The sequence below is a fragment of the Narcine bancroftii genome, chromosome 3 (genome assembly GCF_036971445.1).
Source record: "Narcine bancroftii isolate sNarBan1 chromosome 3, sNarBan1.hap1, whole genome shotgun sequence".
Taxonomy (NCBI): domain Eukaryota; kingdom Metazoa; phylum Chordata; class Chondrichthyes; order Torpediniformes; family Narcinidae; genus Narcine; species Narcine bancroftii.
The window spans coordinates 308,851,034-308,870,923 of record NC_091471.1 but is presented as its reverse complement, the minus strand read 5'-3'; the positions used below and the strand labels follow the sequence as shown (position 1 = coordinate 308,870,923).

The window sequence follows — 19,890 nt, the reverse complement described above, 5'->3', positions numbered from 1 at the left end:
CAGATGGAACTATCAGACAGTGCACAAAGTAATCACTAAACAGAGTAACGATCTTCAAATTAAGAAAAGGACATAGCTGAAAAAATATTTAACAATTCAAAATCTCCAACATACCAACAAATGTTATTTTAGGTGTTACAGGTTTCTTCACTGTCACTGTAGGTGGCTTGTTCGTACTGTTGGTGAAGGCAACAGCAGGCTTGGGAGAAATTTGGTTGGCTGCTGGTACGGTGGTGGTAGCAGCACTGCTCACTGTTTTATTTATTGTATTTGATGCTGAATTCACTACAACTGGCTCTGTGGAGGGAATTGGCTTGCCCAATTTGGTGTGCAATTTAACAACCTGCAGAAATGAACAAAGAACTGTTAATATACATTCAACCTCTGCATCAAACAGGAACTCTGGACGAACCGAAACCTGGGGCATTTTCCCCTTTAGAATAAATAGTCCTCAAGAGACTATGGCCCCTAACTTTATGGTCTGTACTAATTGACATTTTTATCTGAAAAAATATAAATTAAGCTTTTAAAATCTGTAAACAATGGTGCAAATTAACAAGAATTTCTGAAACGGGGACTTGAGAGAACGGGCTGAATTTCAGGTTACCTTAGAATGTTGCTTCACTCTGAACCTTTTACCATCACCCAGTGATGAATCAATATCAAAACCAGTTATTGGCATTGACATGTTGGAATTACACATCAAATACTGACATCAACGTAAAGTAAAACTAAACTATGCAGACTGGGAGTGAGAAATGTTAAACTGACATTTTAATTATTGACGGATATGCTATGTAGTCTGAGCATTTTCTGTAATTAGTGCATCATGACAAATACCTTTTGGTGCTTGGCACCTCGTATGTGTGCAGCATAGGCATCTGCACCTGTACAGGACACGTCACACAATTCACATCGTAGCTGGCCTTGGGCACCACGTGGCCCACTGATAGCCTGATTTCCACCCTTTAATGCTGCTTCTTTTTTCTTATGCTTCTGGCCTTCCAAATGCTCTCTGTAAGTCTTGGGGATGTACAGTGGTTTCAGGGAGGCGGGGGTTGGATTTGGGTGCATAGAATTATGGGGAGGACAGAGAAAACGAAATATATTAAAGTATATGTTAAATGTCTGGACAAACAGATGAAAGAATCTTTCGATGGCTCAATGAGTAGAGGTGAGCCAAGGAATGAAAAACTAGTGATTAGTCTTAAAATTATACAGAGAATATTTGAGATTGAGGGGCTAAATTATCTAATCTTGATCCTATTTCTCATGTTCTTGCATGTTTTCCTGATTTTGACAAATCCTAGTACATACTTTCTTTCTGGATCAACAGATTTAGAGTAGCTCCTTCCTCACTGACTGCAACTGTTCAAAAGATTTTCAACAAGTGGCAGTCATATCAAAGAATTAAAAGCAAAGATTTTATTGAGTCAGCTGGTCCACACAGCAGAAAATTTGTCTTCTGAATATTCAGTGTTGCTCATGGCTGCAGGACAATGACAGTCCTGTTATGATGTTGGAAGAAGTGGAATGGCAAGAGAATAGAAAACCTAAGAGACTTAAACTAAGCCTGGGATACATTCCTTTATTAGCATCTACAGTTCCAACTACTTGTATTTGTGTGAGCTTCAAGAACTAATCTTTGGGTACACAATTGAATAGTTTTCATCCAATGTTAAAAAAACAGAACCGTAAACTAATATGAAACAGCAACTTTAAGAGAAAAAACTTGGGAGAGTAAACAAATAGGAAGAGATACGTTTTCTTATACATTATCACACTGTCTGTAAGGAAATCTTTACATTCTCCCGAGTCTGCATGGGTTCCCCCCAAGGTACTCTGGTTTCCTCCCACCGTTCAAAATTACCGGCGGTTGTAGGTCAATTAATTATGTGTAATTGGGCAGCAGGGAGCTCGTGGGCTGAAATGGCCTGTAACCGTGCTGTATGTCTATTTTCAATGGAGAAATTAAAATTAGACAGTGCACTGCGTGAAGCTTATCATACAGATGAAAAATGTACAATTGTGTTCAAAAAGATACAACAACCATTTTAAAAGTTGAATTCAAAAAGACATGCTCAAATCATTTGATGATAAAGATTGCTTTGCATAGGATCTAAGCTAACCACAGATTTAAAGGTCTTTCTTGAAGTATATCGTTACTAACATGCTTTCTTCTAAAGTAATTACCTGGGGACCAGCACAGCTAATTTTACAGACATCACAATAGTGCAGCTGTGGTTGTTTAGGTGGTGGCTTTGGTTTCTGCTGTTTGTTCTGGAAGGCAGGCTTTTTGATGAAAGTGCTTCCTGTATTTGTACTGGTTCCAGTCCCAGTGCTAGTCCAGGTGGTGGCTGGGGGTTTCTGTGGTTGCTGATAGTATGATGGAGCAGTAGGGTACACAGTTTCATAACCGGAGTAATTTGATCCTAATAAATCAAAGAATAGTGACAATAGTGAATAGTATCAATCTTTTATATTTATTATCACTTTCTCTGTGTTTTGGCAGTTTGTGGTCACATGATTTATATTTTGTTGGTGTACCTTATGGACTTGAGTGGGTGCAGCAAGGAAGAATTTTAGTGCATCAACATATTACACTTGTTTATACAACAATAAACTCTCATTCTTGTACTAGCTCATGGTATGAACATTTACTCTTATGGCTTAATTATCATTCACCCTTAATAACCAAGTATAAAGAACAATACGTTGTATTGCAACCTTGCTACTACAAGTTTAATTTTCATTGCTTATTAGCAATAAAAAAAAATGTTCTAATGTCGCTCTGCTTTGCAATCTGAATACAGAACAGAAGATGGTAAATCTGAAAACTCATGCTTTGACTAATATCAGTAACAACTGTTTTCATGAATGCAAAGCTGCAGAGCACATCAGCTTGGCCATGTGAGAAAGGTACTGGGAAGCAAAATATGATGGAATGGTAGATTAAATATTCGAAGAAAACGGAGGCAGATGATGCATCATAAATAATGTACATGGATTTTTTTTTAAAGCTGCACAAAAAAGGAGCAGATTGATTTTGCACAAAGGTCCTTAACTGCAAAGATTTGTGCCACACCAAAACAAAAATTCAAGCAGGATTACTTACCTGAATAACTGACAGGTGCTGTATTGTAGGAGGGTGTCTGTGTATAAGATACAGCAGCAGTGGCCACTGCTGCAGTGGGTTGCACAGTGGGTTGCACAGTTGTTACCACAGGATACACTGTATAGCTTGTTGTAACTGGGATTGGAGCGGGTGCTGGCTTTATTGCAGTAACTTGTCTTGACTGTTGCGCTTGTGTGAATGGTGGTGTTGTCTGGCTGAAACTAGTTTTTGGAGCTACTGAAAGACAAAAATAAAAAAAGGAGATATTTTATCTAATTTGATTACCTAATTAAACACAGGAGTTTCCATTTCAGCTTTATCCATAAAAATATACAAATGCATTTATTTAAAATGATGCTTTGCAAAAACTTGAAAGTTAAACATGTTTACCATAAAAATATAAACCAGCATATGTAAATATTGTTCTTGTCCTTGTGCAAGGTCTTAGAACAATTGGGCCATATTTAGAAAGAATTGTCAGTTTGTTGTCATGCTCACAGTAGCATGTTCCAGACTTCTGTACTGACTGATGTGTCAGCATGTTGCAAACAAGTTTATTGGTCTTCTCCAAGTTGCTAAGTTAAGGGGGACAGACAACCTTCATCTATAAAAACATTAATCAGATCTAGGGCAATGAGTAAATACAGAAGGCAGTTAAGTTGTGCAAATTTCAAGATACTAGACAGAGATTGGGTTTTGAAAACTATTTTGCATCAGTAATAAATTTCAACATCTCAACTGTGACAAACCAAGAGATCCAAAATTACCCACATCTTTTAAGACACATGGAAATAAATAGGAATGTAAAAGCACCTTTAAAAAAACAAAAAAATCAAATTATTATTCAGAGGTTGTAAGTTATTTTTATTTATATTCTTCATCTGGTGTTCCTATGGAATCTATTGTTTCTTCATTTTTTTTTGGAACATTAGAATTTTGAGCATGACAAAAATATCATGGGCAGGAAATGAAAGATTGATATTCAATAGCTGCCACCAAACCAATTCTTGACTATTTAAATTAAAATGTCAACTAGATATTCAAAACTTAGTACTCTGGAAATATGTTTTAATTTTATTATTTATAATTAACTCAAACTTTGCCAGGACATACATTTGCTTGGACTAATTGTAAAATGAAAAAGAAACTATTTTGGCCTCCTTTCCAAACCCCACGTTACCTTGTTTTCTCCAATATCAAGTGGCTGAAGACAGATATCAGAGCCACCGGCCATCTTCACCAACGGCCATATTAAGGAGTTTGGCTGCCTTATCTTTGGACTGCTGAACTCAGAGTTCCTCGCATCGTTCACTGAAATCATGCATCTCCGCACAGGCAAACACGCAAGCTTTCCAGGTTACGTGGCTCGGGTTTTACCAAACTAGGTCATTAGGATGAAAGTTCTAAATTTTCACTACTCCTCACTTACTTGTCTGATAGTAGGAATCAGTGGCTGTGTGTTGAGGTTGAGCAGCAGCTGAGACAGGTTGTTGATAATACTGTTTATCATAGGTTGGTGCTGTGGCCGTGGAACGTGCATAACTGTAATTGTCCTACATTACAGACAAGGAAAATACATGAATGACACAAAACCTGCAGAATGCTACAAATAAAACTATCCTCCATCACAAAACGGCCATCAAGAGCGGTTGTCATTTTGAAAACACCTTTAACACTCAGCACTAATCTTGAGGAGCATCTGGCACATGCATCATCTGTGCAGTCGCCCATGGAAGGCAGTGTTACGTTGTGGCCATCACTCAGAAGGGACAGACATCTTAAATCACAACTCTCACCTTTTTATTGTCAAGTGAGAGGGTGGGATATATTTCTTTAAACAATTGCTTTCATGGAAGTAGAACCACACCATTTGAAATGATTGGGCATTCAGTTTTGCAATGCAAGATTTGTTTTCGACTTATGAACCAGACCAACAGGGTTCAAGTCTTATTGTGAAGGTGTAATATTGTGCTGTGAATTAACATTTAATTATTTTTTTGAACTGTGGGAGATGGAAGAGGGAACTGGAGCGTGGAACAGTGAAATGAAATAATCCAGCGAACGTAAACATCTTCGTCTACCAAACACTGTTAATAGAAGGAGTTTAGAGCTGATTTACAAAAGTCTATAATCAAAGGAATTTATGACAACCAATGCGTTGTCTCAAATTAAGAGTATCATGTATGGTAAGGCTATTCAGATGCTTTTCTATCTAGTATATGGATCCCATTATAATAAATATAGCTAATGGTAGTACTTCACACCTATTAACATTGTATCAACCAACTCATGATTCAAAAATATAGCTGCAAAAATAACACCAAAAATTTGGACAGATTCAGATCCATACCTGTCAGGTGTAATTTTCATACCATTTATTACCCAGACCAGGACTATCAATTTTACTGCTGATTACTTGGTCTTGGTGACCACCGGCATTATAAAGCCACATATTATGCAAAATTCAGCTGTGCACCTTCTATTCACTTTATAAGCATATATTTCTCTTAAAATAATGACAAAATACTTTTGCAAATGAACAAAACAAATCTAAACTTTATTTGCTACATTCTTTGCAATTTTTTTTAAAAACTACTTTAAAAAGGAGCTATGCGATGTTCTGAGCTGACAGTTTAGCGGCTATCTACCTTACATACAAAGTTAATTAAGCTTTCTCCACAAGCACCTTAGATGAACCATAGATCAAGTCAGTCATCCAACCCCACTCTGTCTTGTCCGAATTTCCTCCTTGTGCGTAGTACTGCTGCAGAAAGAAACTTTGTGATTCAATGAGGCAAGATCAATGCCTATATATATATATATATATATTTCTTAAAGAAACAAACACACAAACGCAGAGTCAGTAAAGATCTTGATGTGGGTAAAAAGTTTTTTTTTTGTTGGTGCTTTTAATAAAATTCTTCTCTGGCTACACTTTGTAACCAAACAATCTGTTGACAAGAATCTTAAAATATCACAATCAAGCAAAATGAATATCTGCTTAGACTAATTAATGTGATTTCAGTCTATACACAGCAAGGTAACAATCTAAAAAAATGTAATTTAGTTTGGGTGACTACATAGTTGTTTGGAAAAAGATGTAATACAACAGCTAAGATATTTCTTGAACAAAAAAGTTTCAATTTAGCAGAATCTGCAATTCTTATGAGGTTAAAAACAAGATAAAGAATTTTCTGTGGGCAAGTCTGCATATAGAGACATGACATGAGTTCTCATAGCCTACGCACTATTCATTGAAGAGAATTATTTCAGATGATAGCACAGCTAAGCACACCATACCCACATTTTTTGTGGGAAGAATTGCAATATGGAACTATAACTAACATTTATGAATGGTCACGAGTTAAAGTGACCACTCGAGCAAAACTAGTCATGCTGGGGCACCAAATTTAACTTTGTGTAAACATTGTCAGGGTGATGGTGTTAAATTGCTTTCTTCCAAAATAGGAACCTTGAAACTACACGTGAAATTATTTCCTTCACATTCAAACAAGTTTGATTTTGGAGTCATGTTGAGAGGCTCATTCAAGAATAAACAACACTGAACACTTTCCGTAGTAAGATTCAAATGTTGAAGAAAACAATACCTTTCCCTTTCCCCACGCCATTTAACAGGATCAATAAGATCACCAAAGTGTTGAATTAGAAAGTATTAATGCAACATTAAAACATTTTTTCATTGGAATCAGTACTCTCAAGAAGCCAAACAATTTTAGTAGTTACATCCAATTAGCTTGATCCAGAACTATTCAAGAATAATCCATTTTCTGGAGACCACCATCAATGCTGATCTAGAAAGTTACACAAGTTGAGAGCTACACGAGTTAAAAATATAACACACACGCACACACGTAAAGCATGATAAATACCAGTCCCCAGAGAATGTGCGCACAGCTCAGGCATAAACACTCACCCTGAGCTCCCCAATAGGTCAAAGTATCATGTAGTGCTGCACAGCATCCGATGCTTGCTTCACCCTTCCCGACTAAAAAAGCTCAATACTCATCATAAAGGCACACACAAGAATGGCTGCTTGCGTAAGGAAACAGAAGACTGTGGCCATCTGTGAAAATGTACTCTGGTATATATCAGCACTTCTCTGTGAGGAGGAGGAAGAGGAGGAAAGACATTTTTTTGGAGCAAGAACACTGGAGTAAGAATTGTACCACCATGGTGAATGAATGGTTGCACTGAATATTGAAATATGACTTTACATTTAGAATTTCTATAAAACTGCACTTTGGAATTTTTCTTTTTTTCCCCCAAATTAATTCCCACAAATTCACATTTACCAGCATTGTAACTCTCTGGTAGAGATGGACAGATTGCACACAGATGTTTGCAATCAGTTTTCTAAACAGAAAAAAAAACTGCTGCATTTCCCACTTTTCTGAGAAAGATGCCCTGCACACCAGATTGGTTTTCAAATGCATTCCTTCACATCACACACCCTCAGTGAATTTTGAGTTTTGAATAATCCAAGCCTCCAATACCTTTCACGAGCCATCATAATGCACCCGCTTAAATTTGCACGTAGGTTTCAAAATATTTTAAAAACAATAATTCAGATTAATTGAATTCCATGCACTTTAATTAAAAACATGATAATTATTCAATCTTTAAATGTACACCAACTTTTCTGTGTAATAATATGAAAGCATAATTTCCACATAACTTTAGAAAGTCACAGCAAATATTCCTTATTAAGATTCTAGCTCTACAAAATATTTCATCCTTCAGTGCCAAACTTTTAGTTATGCTTGATAAAGCTAACCTGGTTCAATATGACTAAGCAATTTTGGATCAGCTCTTCATGCATTTGGACAAGAGTTCAAAAGAGACAAAAGTGGGTGAGAAGGGGAACTGGGGATAGCATTAGATTCAAAGAAATACAAATCAGGCCAAAATAATCCCAGCAAAACTGACTGGGCCAAAATAATCCCAGCAAAAAGCAAAGGGAAAATGTAGGAGGGGTAAAATAGAGTACAAGAGCATGTTTACAGGAAACATTTAAAACTGACTGCCAAAGCTTATACATGAAAATAAAAAGATTTTGAGGCAAAAGCAGAATTTATCATGGGGAACAAATAAATAGCAGGTGTACTGAACAAATAATTTTCAATGGAAGATATAAATAACCTGATGAGAACTAATCAATCATTCAATATTAGGAAATTAGTGTTAGAGAAATTGAGGGATTGTGAAAGCCAAAAGAGCCACATCCTGGGATGCAGGCTAAAATGCATTGACAGTAATTTTCCAATTACAGATTCTAGATTTGTACAAATGGATTGGAGGGGAGTTGAATTAACCCCATTATTTGAAAAAAATCAGGGAATTACAGACTGGTCTGTCTGACATTAGTGGAAAATATATTAGAGTTCATTATTAAAGAGTGTTTGGAGATCAGTGACAAGTCTGTTTTAATTTCCGAAAGAGAGAATGCTTGACAAACTTACTGGAATTGTTTTGGGAATTTAACTAGAGTGGAATGAGAACCAGTAAATATCGTGGACTTTCAGAAAGCTTTCAATAAGGTCACAAATAAGTGGTCAGTGGATAAAATTAAAGGATTGGGAACCATCGAGTGGCAGGCAGTGAGAAGTGCTGTACTGTAAGTTAGTGCTAAGACCTCAAATATTCACAAAAGATTAATGATTGAAACAGGAAAATTAAATGTTACATCTTGACTTCCATGAAAGACAAAGCTGGATGGTTGTGTGAGCAGTGAGGAAGATGCAGTGTCATTTGAACAGACCGAGTCAATGGACAATTACGTGGCTGATTCAGTATAATATGGAAAAAATGAGGTGTAAAAATACGTGGGTGTCCTTGTGCACCTGTTGAAAGTCAATATGCAGGTAGTTAAGGTAAATTGCACGTAAGCCTTCATTCGCATTATGATTAGAATATGGAACCCGGAGCCTGAGCCTAATTGCTCAGCACCTTAGTGAAACTGCACCTTAGGTACTCAATGCAGTTCTAGTTTAAAGATGGCGCAGCTATGGGGATAACCTGAAATTAATGCTACAAAATATATATTTACAGGCTTGTTTGCATATTTTTTATTAACTTTGTCAAATCCAGTATGGTGTATTGAAAATGAAAATATTTCTATACGAATTACTGGGGCATACACTGTTAATGTTCATAGTCTTCTCATTTCAATTATGCTGATCTACAAATATTAAACAAAACATACATCTTTTGAAACCTGTAAAGAAAAAATTGACATTTATTAGACTTACCTGATTAGTAACCAATTGAAACTGAGCAGATTGCTTTTCAAAACAAAGAAAAAGTACTTAATCTAACAGTAGAACATTCTAGGATTAAGATGTTTCTTTTAACATGGGAAGAAATAATTTCAATTTTACAATAAAGCATGCTGGCTAATTACTTGCTAAAATATCAAGATGAAACACAAGATAGGAACTATGTCAAATATACCATCAAGGCATTTCACCTACCCATTATCAACCTAAAATATTTAATTAAGACAACTCCTGCTTCCACAGGTTTCAAATGTGGTGGGATAGCTGGTGTTATGTATATGTTTGCTTTGTTAAAATAAATTATTTCAGAAATCATTTTGAATAGTCCAGGTATGCATTTTTTTTTCCTTGGAAACAGGATTTTATTCAATAAAATCTTGAAATTATATCCTTTCTGATGTTACAGAAAAATCCACATCAGCTCTGATTAGAGCCAAACTCTGCTTTACTGTAGAATTAAAAGATTTAAAATGGAGCAAACCATGCACAGTACTCTATTCATACAGAAGGAAGCAACATTCACTCATTGTATATTCCAGATTACTCCGTGGTTGTCTCACAAGTTTCAATTCTGGTATTGCCCAGATAGAATCAGACACTGTATGAATCCTATCTCATCTATATAAGTGACAATCATTTTGAAGTTTCTCATTACGCAAATATACTTTGACACCAAAATCAGAACTCCCCTTGAAAACATTGTTATAGCATTGCACATTTGCCATTTCTTAACGCTAGTATAAACATTTCTGATTTCAGTGAAGCAATTTGAGACAAGGCAGATCTAAAAAAAAAATCACATCTTCTAAGGAAACAATTCAGAAATGAGACTTGCAAAGTAATTGGAATGAGCTGACGAGACAGATGAGATCTACTGGAGTAAGCCATTCAGCACTTGAACCCATTCTGTCATTCAATTAGACCACAGTTTATCTGCAACTTCAGTATCCCCCCCCCACCTTTTGATAAACACTCATTGTTCATTTGGAATTTTACAACTGACACAGCACCCAGAGATTTGTGGAAATAACTCCAGATTTCAAATAATCTTTTCTGGTCAAATTGCTTCCCAACCTCATTCCTTTTGATCAGTCTTTAATTGAAAACTCAACTCCTCATAAATGAAATCTTTATATGTACTATTATTTTACCCAAAACCTTTACAGTTAAAGGTGAGTAACCATATTTTAAATTTGCAAAAAGATCCACATAACAGTAACTCAAGAGAAAGTAGTATTCAGGTTTCATTATTTCTTAGAAAGTGGACAATTTCACTTTGCATTTACTCATACAGAACTGACAAATTATGCAGCTATTTCAGCCATAATGTTTACTTCCAATACACCCTAACCTGATGTTTGCAAGTTTCCTGGTGTTATGAAATTCATTCAAGTGGTCTAATCAAAATGACTGCATTGGGACTCGGATGAAACAGTTTAGCATTTCCCATTGCAGAGTTGAAAGCACTGGAACAAAGCATAATTTAAGTACCTACCTCCTAAACACAGGACTTTCTCAGGGAGCAGGAAATGCTATATTGGTTACCTGATAGTTTTGTGTTGTAGCCGGTGTTTGTTGCGGTGCAGCTTCAGGTTGCCTCTGTCCATAGCTGTAGTCTGCCACTGAATGTGCTGTCGGATAGCTTCCATATGCTGCTGAGGTGACTGGTCTCACTGCTGGCGTGGCAGGCACAGGAGCATAAGCTGCAGTGACTGCATGGGCCGTTGGTGGAGCTTGCTGTACAGTGTAACTGGCTGCCGTGGATGGATGCGAATATGAAATACCAGTGGCAGGCTGTGCACTGATGAAAACAAATTCAGAAGAAAACAATTTAAAGTAAACAATTTAGAAATTTAAAACATTTTTTTGGGGGAAGGGACAACACAGTAGTTAGTGCAGCTGGCAGAACTGCCGATTTATAGTCATGGCGGGCCAGGTTCCCTTGGCATCAAGTTTACAGATGTTCTGCATCCACATGGGGTTACTTCAAGTGCTCCAGTTTCCACCCACAGCCCAAAGACGTGATTGTTTGTAGGTTAATTGGCAGTGTGTAGGTGGAAGGGGGTGGGTGGGGGTGTGGAACCTGAGGGAAGTTGGAAGGAATGTGGAGTGAATAAAGTGGAATGCGTTTATGATTTTTTCGCAAATGGGTGCTCGGTGTTTGGATGGATTTACCGGGCCAATAGCCCCATTTCTGCACGAAATTACCTCGACTTTGTCTCTTAAATATACAGTGGCCTCCAGAATGTTTGAGACAAAGACATTTTTTTCCTTTACTTACAACATAACTTAAGAACTTTACTTTTTGACCACAACTTGGGTTTTAATTGGCTCATTTGCCAATTCAAGCTCTTTGGCTCTGGAAACCTGAAAAGATAGCTCTTAGCACCATTTCCTCACTGATGGTTAAATATCTAAAAATGACTTAACTGGCAATAAAAAATGCTTTTGTGGCCAAATATACAGAGATGACATGCTGAGTGGTATCAGACAGTGCTGCTCTGATATCTGGGCAGTACGCAGATGTGGTAAAGCGAGAGAACCAGCCTGCAAATGTATACAGATAAACTAAAATCAGCAAAATTTAGTCCATTAAGAATAATGCGAGGAAATGCAAGATTACCCATTTTGACATTAAAAAAAGAAACAAACAAAAATACTATTTGATAATGAAAAAACAGGAACGTGCCCTCACGAGACACAGTACAAAAAGAAATGTGGAAATTTGTGATGACAGCCTTCATTAAAACTGGGATAGGGTGCAAAGGTACACATTTTCTTACAACTGTACAATATATTTGTGAGACGACAGTTGGAAATTCTACATACAGTTTGCACTTCCTTATTTCCTTTATTTTTGCATGGAGGCAGTACAGAAATTCCCCAAATGGATTCCTGGAATCTAAGTGTTGCCTTACAAAGGCGAGTTGTTTGGCTTGCGTTTATTGAAATGCTCGGCAAGACGAACAACCCTTGTGCAAAAATATAGAACTACTTAACAGTTTTTGAAAATGGGAACACTGATTTAAGATGGAAATTAATTGAAATTATTTTTCAGACCTACAAATTTTCCGAGACCACAGTGAATGCTGAATCTTGACAAACATTCATCTGAGAAAAAAAATTCTGCAGCTACCACAGAATCAATGGTTATGGGCATCACGCTTGAAAGTAAAGTTGAGGCCAATAATCAGATCGATCATCTTATTGAATGAGGTTCATGCTTTCCTGCTGCTCTGAAAGACAATGACAAAAGCTACAGAGCCTTTACTGCAATGCGTTTAATGAAGTACACTCTTGTGCAAGGAAATGCAGAGCACTCAGCATATTTTTTAAAAATTAATTTATGAGAAGAGAACATGATTGGCAAGTCCAGAATTTACATCCGTCTCCAACTGTGCTTGTGGTTCTGGTGACCCGCCTTCTTCAAATGCTGCAGTTGGCCAGGGATTCCAGGATTTGTTTCTTCAATGAAATACAACACTGAATCAATTATTGTCAAGAACGAGCATGAGGAGAGGCCTGCAGATGATGCATGATGCCCTTTTGGTGGTTGTGCTCACAGAGATGGGCCTTGGTGTTAGGAAAATATCTTTAGGATCAAGGATGAGCTACCATTAATGGGGCTGCTTTATCCTGGATGATAGCGAGTTTCCAATTGTTAAGAGTTGCACTCAAACAAATAAATGGAGAACAACCCAATGCACTCCTACCTTTTACCTGATTTCCTTCTCCCACTATTTTTAAAACAGTGATGGCACATTTCTTTCACCTACTTTAGCCATTTCAAAATTAAGTATTTTGGAAGAAAGCCATCTCTATCTTTGAAAGTTGGCTTTTGGACACCATTTCCTTTCTTTTCTGAAAGGTTTTGATTTTCTGTTTTGACTTCATTGCCCTTCATATTGCATTTTATAGACTGTATCTGTCATTTGGAGACAAGTATCTGTCATTTGATTATTTTCTAACTCATTCAATCCAATTCTAAATTCCAGCACAAAATCTCTTTTCCTGCATTGTAATGTTATTTTAACACATAACCCAACACACTCAAAATAAAATGGGCAAACTCTTCACAAATGCTTTATATTTTTACCCAATACCCTTTGATGATATAAATGTGAAATTATCCAACCAGAAAAGTCCTCCTCTTCGGTCTACAATTATGAATATCACAGCCTGAAAAAGTTCCTCCCTCAACTCCACGTAACTGAAAATTGAAGGAGAAACTCAGGCCTCCTCTCTGAAAGACAATGGATGTGCAATGCAATGTAATACTAAAATACACTATAAATTTCAACAATTTTCTAATTGGCACAGAGTGCTTCTATGGGCACCAAAATAATTAAGTTTCCCTTTAAGTTATTCACAAGTGTAATCAATCTCCTTTGTTCTATCAGACACTAGTAAATTCCATTTTGATCATGAAAATGTAACAAGGGAAAGGTGTAAAAAAAAAATCTTATAGAAACATAAAATTATGAAAGGGATACAAGATAAAGGTAGGAAAATTGTTTTCACTGGTAGGTGAGACCAGAACTAAGGGAAAGATTCAGGGGAGTAGATTTAAGACAGAGATGAGGAAAAACCTTTTCCTAGAGAGTGGTGAGTCTGTGGAATTCTCTGCCCAGGGAAGCAGTTGAGACTCCCTCATTCAACATATTTAAGGTATAGTTAGATAGATTATCTGCTCTCTGAACCCTTCTCCATTAACAATGGCGTGAAGCAAGGCTGTGTTCTCGCACCAACCCTCTTTTCAATCTTCTTCAGCATGATGCTGAACCAAGCCATGAAAGACCCCAACAATGAAGACGCTGTTTACATCCGGTACCGCACGGATGGCAGTCTCTTCAATCTGAGGCGCCTGCAAGCTCACACCAAGACACAAGAGAAACTTGTCCGTGAACTACTCTTTGCAGATGATGCCGCTTTAGTTGCCCATTCAGAGCCAGCTCTTCAGCGCTTGACGTCCTGCTTTGCGGAAACTGCCAAAATGTTTGGCCTGGAAGTCAGCCTGAAGAAAACTGAGGTCCTCCATCAGCCAGCTCCCCACCATGACTACCAGCCCCCCCACATCTCCATCGGGCACACAAAACTCAAAATGGTCAACCAGTTTACCTATCTCGGCTGCACCATTTCATCAGATGCAAGGATCGACAATGAGATAGACAACAGACTCACCAAGGCAAATAGCGCCTTTGGAAGACTACACAAAAGAGTCTGGAAAAACAACCAACTGAAAAACCTCACAAAGATAAGCGTATACAGAGCCGTTGTCATACCCACACTCCTGTTCGGCTCCGAATCATGGGTCCTCTACCGGCACCACCTACGGCTCCTAGAACGCTTCCACCAGCGTTGTCTCCGCTCCATCCTCAACATCCATTGGAGCGCTCACACCCCTAACGTCGAGGTACTCGAGATGGCAGAGGTCGACAGCATCGAGTCCACGCTGCTGAAGATCCAGCTGCGCTGGATGGGTCACGTCTCCAGAATGGAGGACCATCGCCTTCCCAAGATCGTATTATATGGCGAGCTCTCCACTGGCCACCGTGACAGAGGTGCACCAAAGAAAAGGTACAAGGACTGCCTAAAGAAATCTCTTGGTGCCTGCCACATTGACCACCGCCAGTGGGCTGATAACGCCTCAAACCGTGCATCTTGGCGCCTCACAGTTTGGCGGGCAGCAGCCTCCTTTGAAGAAGACCGCAGAGCCCACCTCACTGACAAAAGGCAAAGGAGGAAAAACCCAACACCCAACCCCAACCAACCAATTTTCCCTTGCAACCGCTGCAATCGTGTCTGCCTGTCCCGCATCGGACTGGTCAGCCACAAACGAGCCTGCAGCTGACGTGGACTTTTTACCCCCTCCATAAATCTTCGTCCGCGAAGCCAAGCCAAAGAAGAAGAGATAGATTTTTATATAAATAAGGAAATAAGGGATATGGGGATAAGGCAGGTAGGTGGAGTTGAGTTAATGATCAGATCAGCCTGATCTTATTGAATGGCGGAGCAGGCTCAACACCTACTGCTACTATTTCTTATGTTAATGCCTCTACCAATAAGTCAGGTAATAAGATTCAAACTGCATTACATTTTTCACCCTACTCCAATACATTTAACAGAGCAACATATCAAATGCTTGGGGAACTCAGTGGGTCAGACAGCATCCAAGAAAGGCAATAAACAGTTAATGTTTCAGCTCTAAACCCTTCATTAGGCAAGAGGGCAGAAGAAATATGAGCTGGCAGGTATTAGGTGAAAGAAATGGGGGAAAAAAGCTAGTAGGTGATAGGAAGAGGAGGCAGAGGCTAAGAAACATACAGTTTTCTGATTACATTAACGACATACCCCACTCTGGGTTCATTGGCCTTGCTGTTCAGGAAAATGAATTTTTCCTACTATTATCAAGATTTAAAAATATTTTTCTATCATGTAATATACAACAATACATAAAATTTGTCATCTCTTGCCTGCTGCAAAGGTACAGAGATGGCTCTCGTGTTTCTTCAGAGAATATCCAGATGCGTGATGCAAAAACTTGTAATTAGCATTGCAAGGATGACAACTCACTGAAAACAGGATCGACCAGCCAAATGTCTGTATCCTAGGTTTATAATTTCGAAGTAAAGATTCTGAATAACTGAATTGCTTCAGCAACAAGTTTGCTAAAAAGTTTGCATAAAAAGCTTTGCTAAAGATTAGCTGAAGTGAAGCAATATACTCTTATAATGAAATGTCAGCCATAGCTCATCTAGTACCATTGCAACCCTAGCCGATGGAAGTGCACAAACACAAAAATCCAAGCCAATGAGGAGTGCTGAACTTTCAGAAGTCCTGATATTTTCAAGATTCCACTGATCATCATGTTAGACAAATCAATGTTATATTCACAAAATTTTATCTTACAAATTTCATAAGGCAAACAAAGAGTCACTGTTAATATGCCCGATGCCCTTAACAGTAAGAGAAAGAAAACCAAAAGAGAGGCTCTTCAGAGACAGGGTCTGTGAAATCACCTCCAGCACTCCCAAAGCCTCTACAATCGCACTAACTCCAGATCCAAGCCTCCAACATGATCAGGAAATTTTCATGGAACCAAAGAGAGCTGTCTGCTAAGGCAGATGCAAAAGATCACATGGTAATGAAGATGAAATATCCCCTTAACAGCCTGACAATTATCGGAGATCACTAAAGAATTTTATCTGGTCATTATCACATTGGTGTTTATGGAATCTTGCAGCATATCATTTACTTATGCTATTGGCCAGGATTCACTTTGGGGATGTCCAACAAACATCGAAGCTATTATTTACTTGCAAGTATTTTTTTAAATTTGTAGGATACATTCAAGGAAATACCATAATTGGGTTCAAAAGAACAGTTTTATATGTAATTATTTACATTTACTTTAACAGAATAGACACTTTCATAAATTTTATTAAAAATACTGACCAACATTTGAATAAAAATATTAGAATATTGTGTATTATTGGAATATTGGAATTTATCTCATTTCATCACTTTTAAGATTAACTGCATTATGATTTGGCAGATCACCAAATGAGAGATGTAAATAAAATGCAAATAAAAGCAGAGTAAATGCAGAATTGTGGTTAATCCACAAGCAATACCGAATGTACAATGTGAACTCCAGATTTCAAAAAGATTGTAAATCTTTCAAGCCTTTATTCCTTTAATATCCAAGATGTTAGGAAAACTTAAAAAAAGTTACTAAAGGATAAAAAATAAGCTGATTTTTTTTTTAATATGGAAAAGAGGAATGAAATCTGATGAATTTAGTGATAAAATTATGAAAAATTGAGAATCACAAAGAAAAAACTGCAGATGCTGTAAATCTGCAGTAAAACCAGGAAATGCTATAAATACTCGACAATAGCACCTGAGAGAAAAGGAGTTACCAATATATGAAACCCAGCAACAATTATGGTAGATCCCCATCCTGAAGAAGAAATTTCAATAAACAGCACGTTAAGAGCATGGAACATGATTCTTGAGCAAATACCCATGGTAGGATTGATATATTTAAAGGGATGTTTGAAACACAAAAGAAAAATAATTTGGGGAATGGGGGCAGGAAGACTGAGGTTCACAAAATATTAACATCCAAATACTGGTTATGTACTTCTGAGTAGCACATTTTACAATAACACTGTTAAATGACTATTAAACACACAAGCGTCTCATATCAACCCAATCAGAAATTTAAATTGAATTGCCATATTTTAATTTGTTCCCCAAAACACTACTGTTTCTTGCTAACATATTTACAGTGCCATTTTCTTCATTTCAATACATACTGGCTAAATAAAGTGCACTGCATTGCTGTCACACACCCACAATCAAAAAGCAAAACAAAGATCTGTCTCTATTCAGAATTTCAACATTTTAGCATGGTGTCAAGCGGCATTTTTGGATCTGATAAAATGAGGAATGAACACTCACTGCTGATTCTGGAATCTTGAATCCCTTCTTTTCTATTTCCCAGTCCCCTTTTCAGGTGCTCTCTCCCCTGTCTTCCACCTGTCCAATACCCTATCACTTCTTGGCCCCTTCCCAGGTTCTTTCTCTCTTCAATGAAATATACCTTATGCTTTAGTCTCAATCAAGGGTCCTAATCGGGAACATTGACCTACCGTTTCTATCCATGCCGGACGTCCAGCATTGCTTTAAGTAACCTGCAGCATTTGAGCTTTATGTTAATGGTTTTGATTATTTTACTCAAATGATGAAGTGAATATATTCTAGGTACATTTCTCTGCAATTTCAGCAGAGTTGGAACACAGCTTTCATTTTGTATTCACATTCAAGATAGTCCCTGATTTACAACCATAATTGGGAATGAAGGATTGGTCATAACTCGTATTGGATGCAAGTCATTCACCCTACCACACCATAGCTTAAGAAGGTCTTAAAGCAATTTTTTTTTTCATTTTTACCTCCAAAGCTTGGTTTTCCTGAGTCTCTTTGCAGATCTATCAGCAAGGGATATGTTTTTCCTCTTGGTATTCACAGAATGGTGACCGTGTACATGGCTCTATATAGCACTATGTTATTCATGCACAGATGGGCATTTTTAAAAAACATTGGTGGACGTAACTTGCATAGGTTGGAAGTTGATGGCTACCTGTATACAAGACTAGTGTCAATTGTAACAAGGAAACAGAAAGAAATTTTACCAAGCAAATCTTGAATGCATCACCAAATACTGCCGTGTATAATGTGGGTGATGGCTAATACAAGTTAATTTGACACTGTTAAATGCTAGATAGTATCAAAAACAATGACTATAGCAATCGCCTTTCTGTATCTTTAATTAAAATCAATTTAAAACAAAAATTGTAATAATGGTGAAAGTTACAAAACCTCACACAATTTCCTACATTTTCAAATATTACTGTATAATCCTGCAAAAATCAAAAAGAGACCTGGTGATATTCAATGAAATATGGAAGATTCAGTAACAGTCAAATGTGGTAAAATAATATTCCTATTTTAATTCAGAACAGCAATAATAAGTTTAAGACCTGAGATTTGAGGCATAGGAATCCAATGAATTGCTCAAGGTTAAAGAAGTTGAGCTATGTAGGTGGAAAAGTTCAAAATTCATTAAAAAAAGATACAGTAGCCATCAAAATCCTACAGTTAAATTTTAATACAGCAGTAGTAACTGATAAATTTAACCAAGTTTAAAAAAATCTATGCTGTACAATTTCCAAGTGAGAAGGTGATAGTTGGGGGGGTCAGGGAGTTGGGAGAGGTGATGGGGGGGGGGGAAAGAAAGGGAGATGACGGGGGGGAGGGAGGAGACGGGGGGGGGGGAAGGGAGATGACGGGGGGGAGGGAGGAGACGGGGGGGGGAAGGGAGATGACGGGGGGAAGGGAGATGACGGGGGGGGGGGAAGGAGGGAGATGGGCGGAGTCACTTATTTAAGTGTTCCGGATGGGGATCGGGGAATCATCGCACACATCGCTCAGTTTGCTCGGCAACCCCCCATCCGCGCCCCCCCCCCACCCAATCCGCGATGGCCTGGGGCCTGCTCCTGCCCCCCCCCCTCCCTCCCCATTCACCTCGACCGGCAAACCACCCGCCCCCCCACCCCAACCCCCTCCAGCTCCCCTCGGGCCCAGCCCCCGCGTACCTGAACTGGGCGCCGCCATGCGCGAAGCCGTAGTAGTTGCTAGCCGCCATCTTGGCGTCTTCGCCCGGCCGGCCGGGCACTGGTCACGTGGACACGGAGAAGGGGGGGGGGAAAACTTTATTAGCACCGCCTCGGCGGACATCTAACACGATAACTTTATCAACAACCCAAATGCATACAACGAAGCGCTTCCACCGGCTGCAACCCATAGGGATCTCACAGCTCAGCACCGCTGCAATTTATGCTTCATAAATCGGAGATCCCACACAAGATAAATGGAGCTTTGGCGCAAGATACTTTTGTGCTCTTTATTTTT

General features: G+C 38.3%; 1 protein-coding gene across 9 annotated transcripts in view; it reads right to left on the bottom strand.

The window, feature by feature from the left end:
• LOC138759047 (zinc finger RNA-binding protein-like) overlaps positions 1–19,890 on the bottom strand; it is a 50,592-nt gene that overhangs the window by 30,192 nt on the left and 510 nt on the right. For 2 of the 9 annotated variants that reach the window (XR_011354606.1, XM_069928872.1), the window contains exons 2-9: positions 19,575–19,653; positions 10,957–11,212; positions 5,802–5,879; positions 4,545–4,668; positions 3,116–3,352; positions 2,194–2,432; positions 841–1,023; positions 115–343 (exon numbers count right to left, since the gene is read on the bottom strand). Coding sequence is in view for 8 of the 9 variants with exons in the window: in XM_069928872.1 (XP_069784973.1) it covers positions 115–343; positions 841–1,023; positions 2,194–2,432; positions 3,116–3,352; positions 4,545–4,668; positions 5,802–5,879; positions 10,957–11,212; positions 19,575–19,653 (1,425 nt within the window). In the remaining variant the exon portion in view is untranslated. Of the gene's footprint in view, positions 1–114; positions 344–840; positions 1,024–2,193; positions 2,433–3,115; positions 3,353–4,544; positions 4,669–5,801; positions 5,880–7,049; positions 7,119–10,956; positions 11,213–18,371; positions 18,466–19,574; positions 19,654–19,890 lie in introns of those variants that run through there. The other 7 variants (XM_069928875.1, XM_069928874.1, XM_069928880.1 and 4 more) reach the window with 7 other exon arrangements.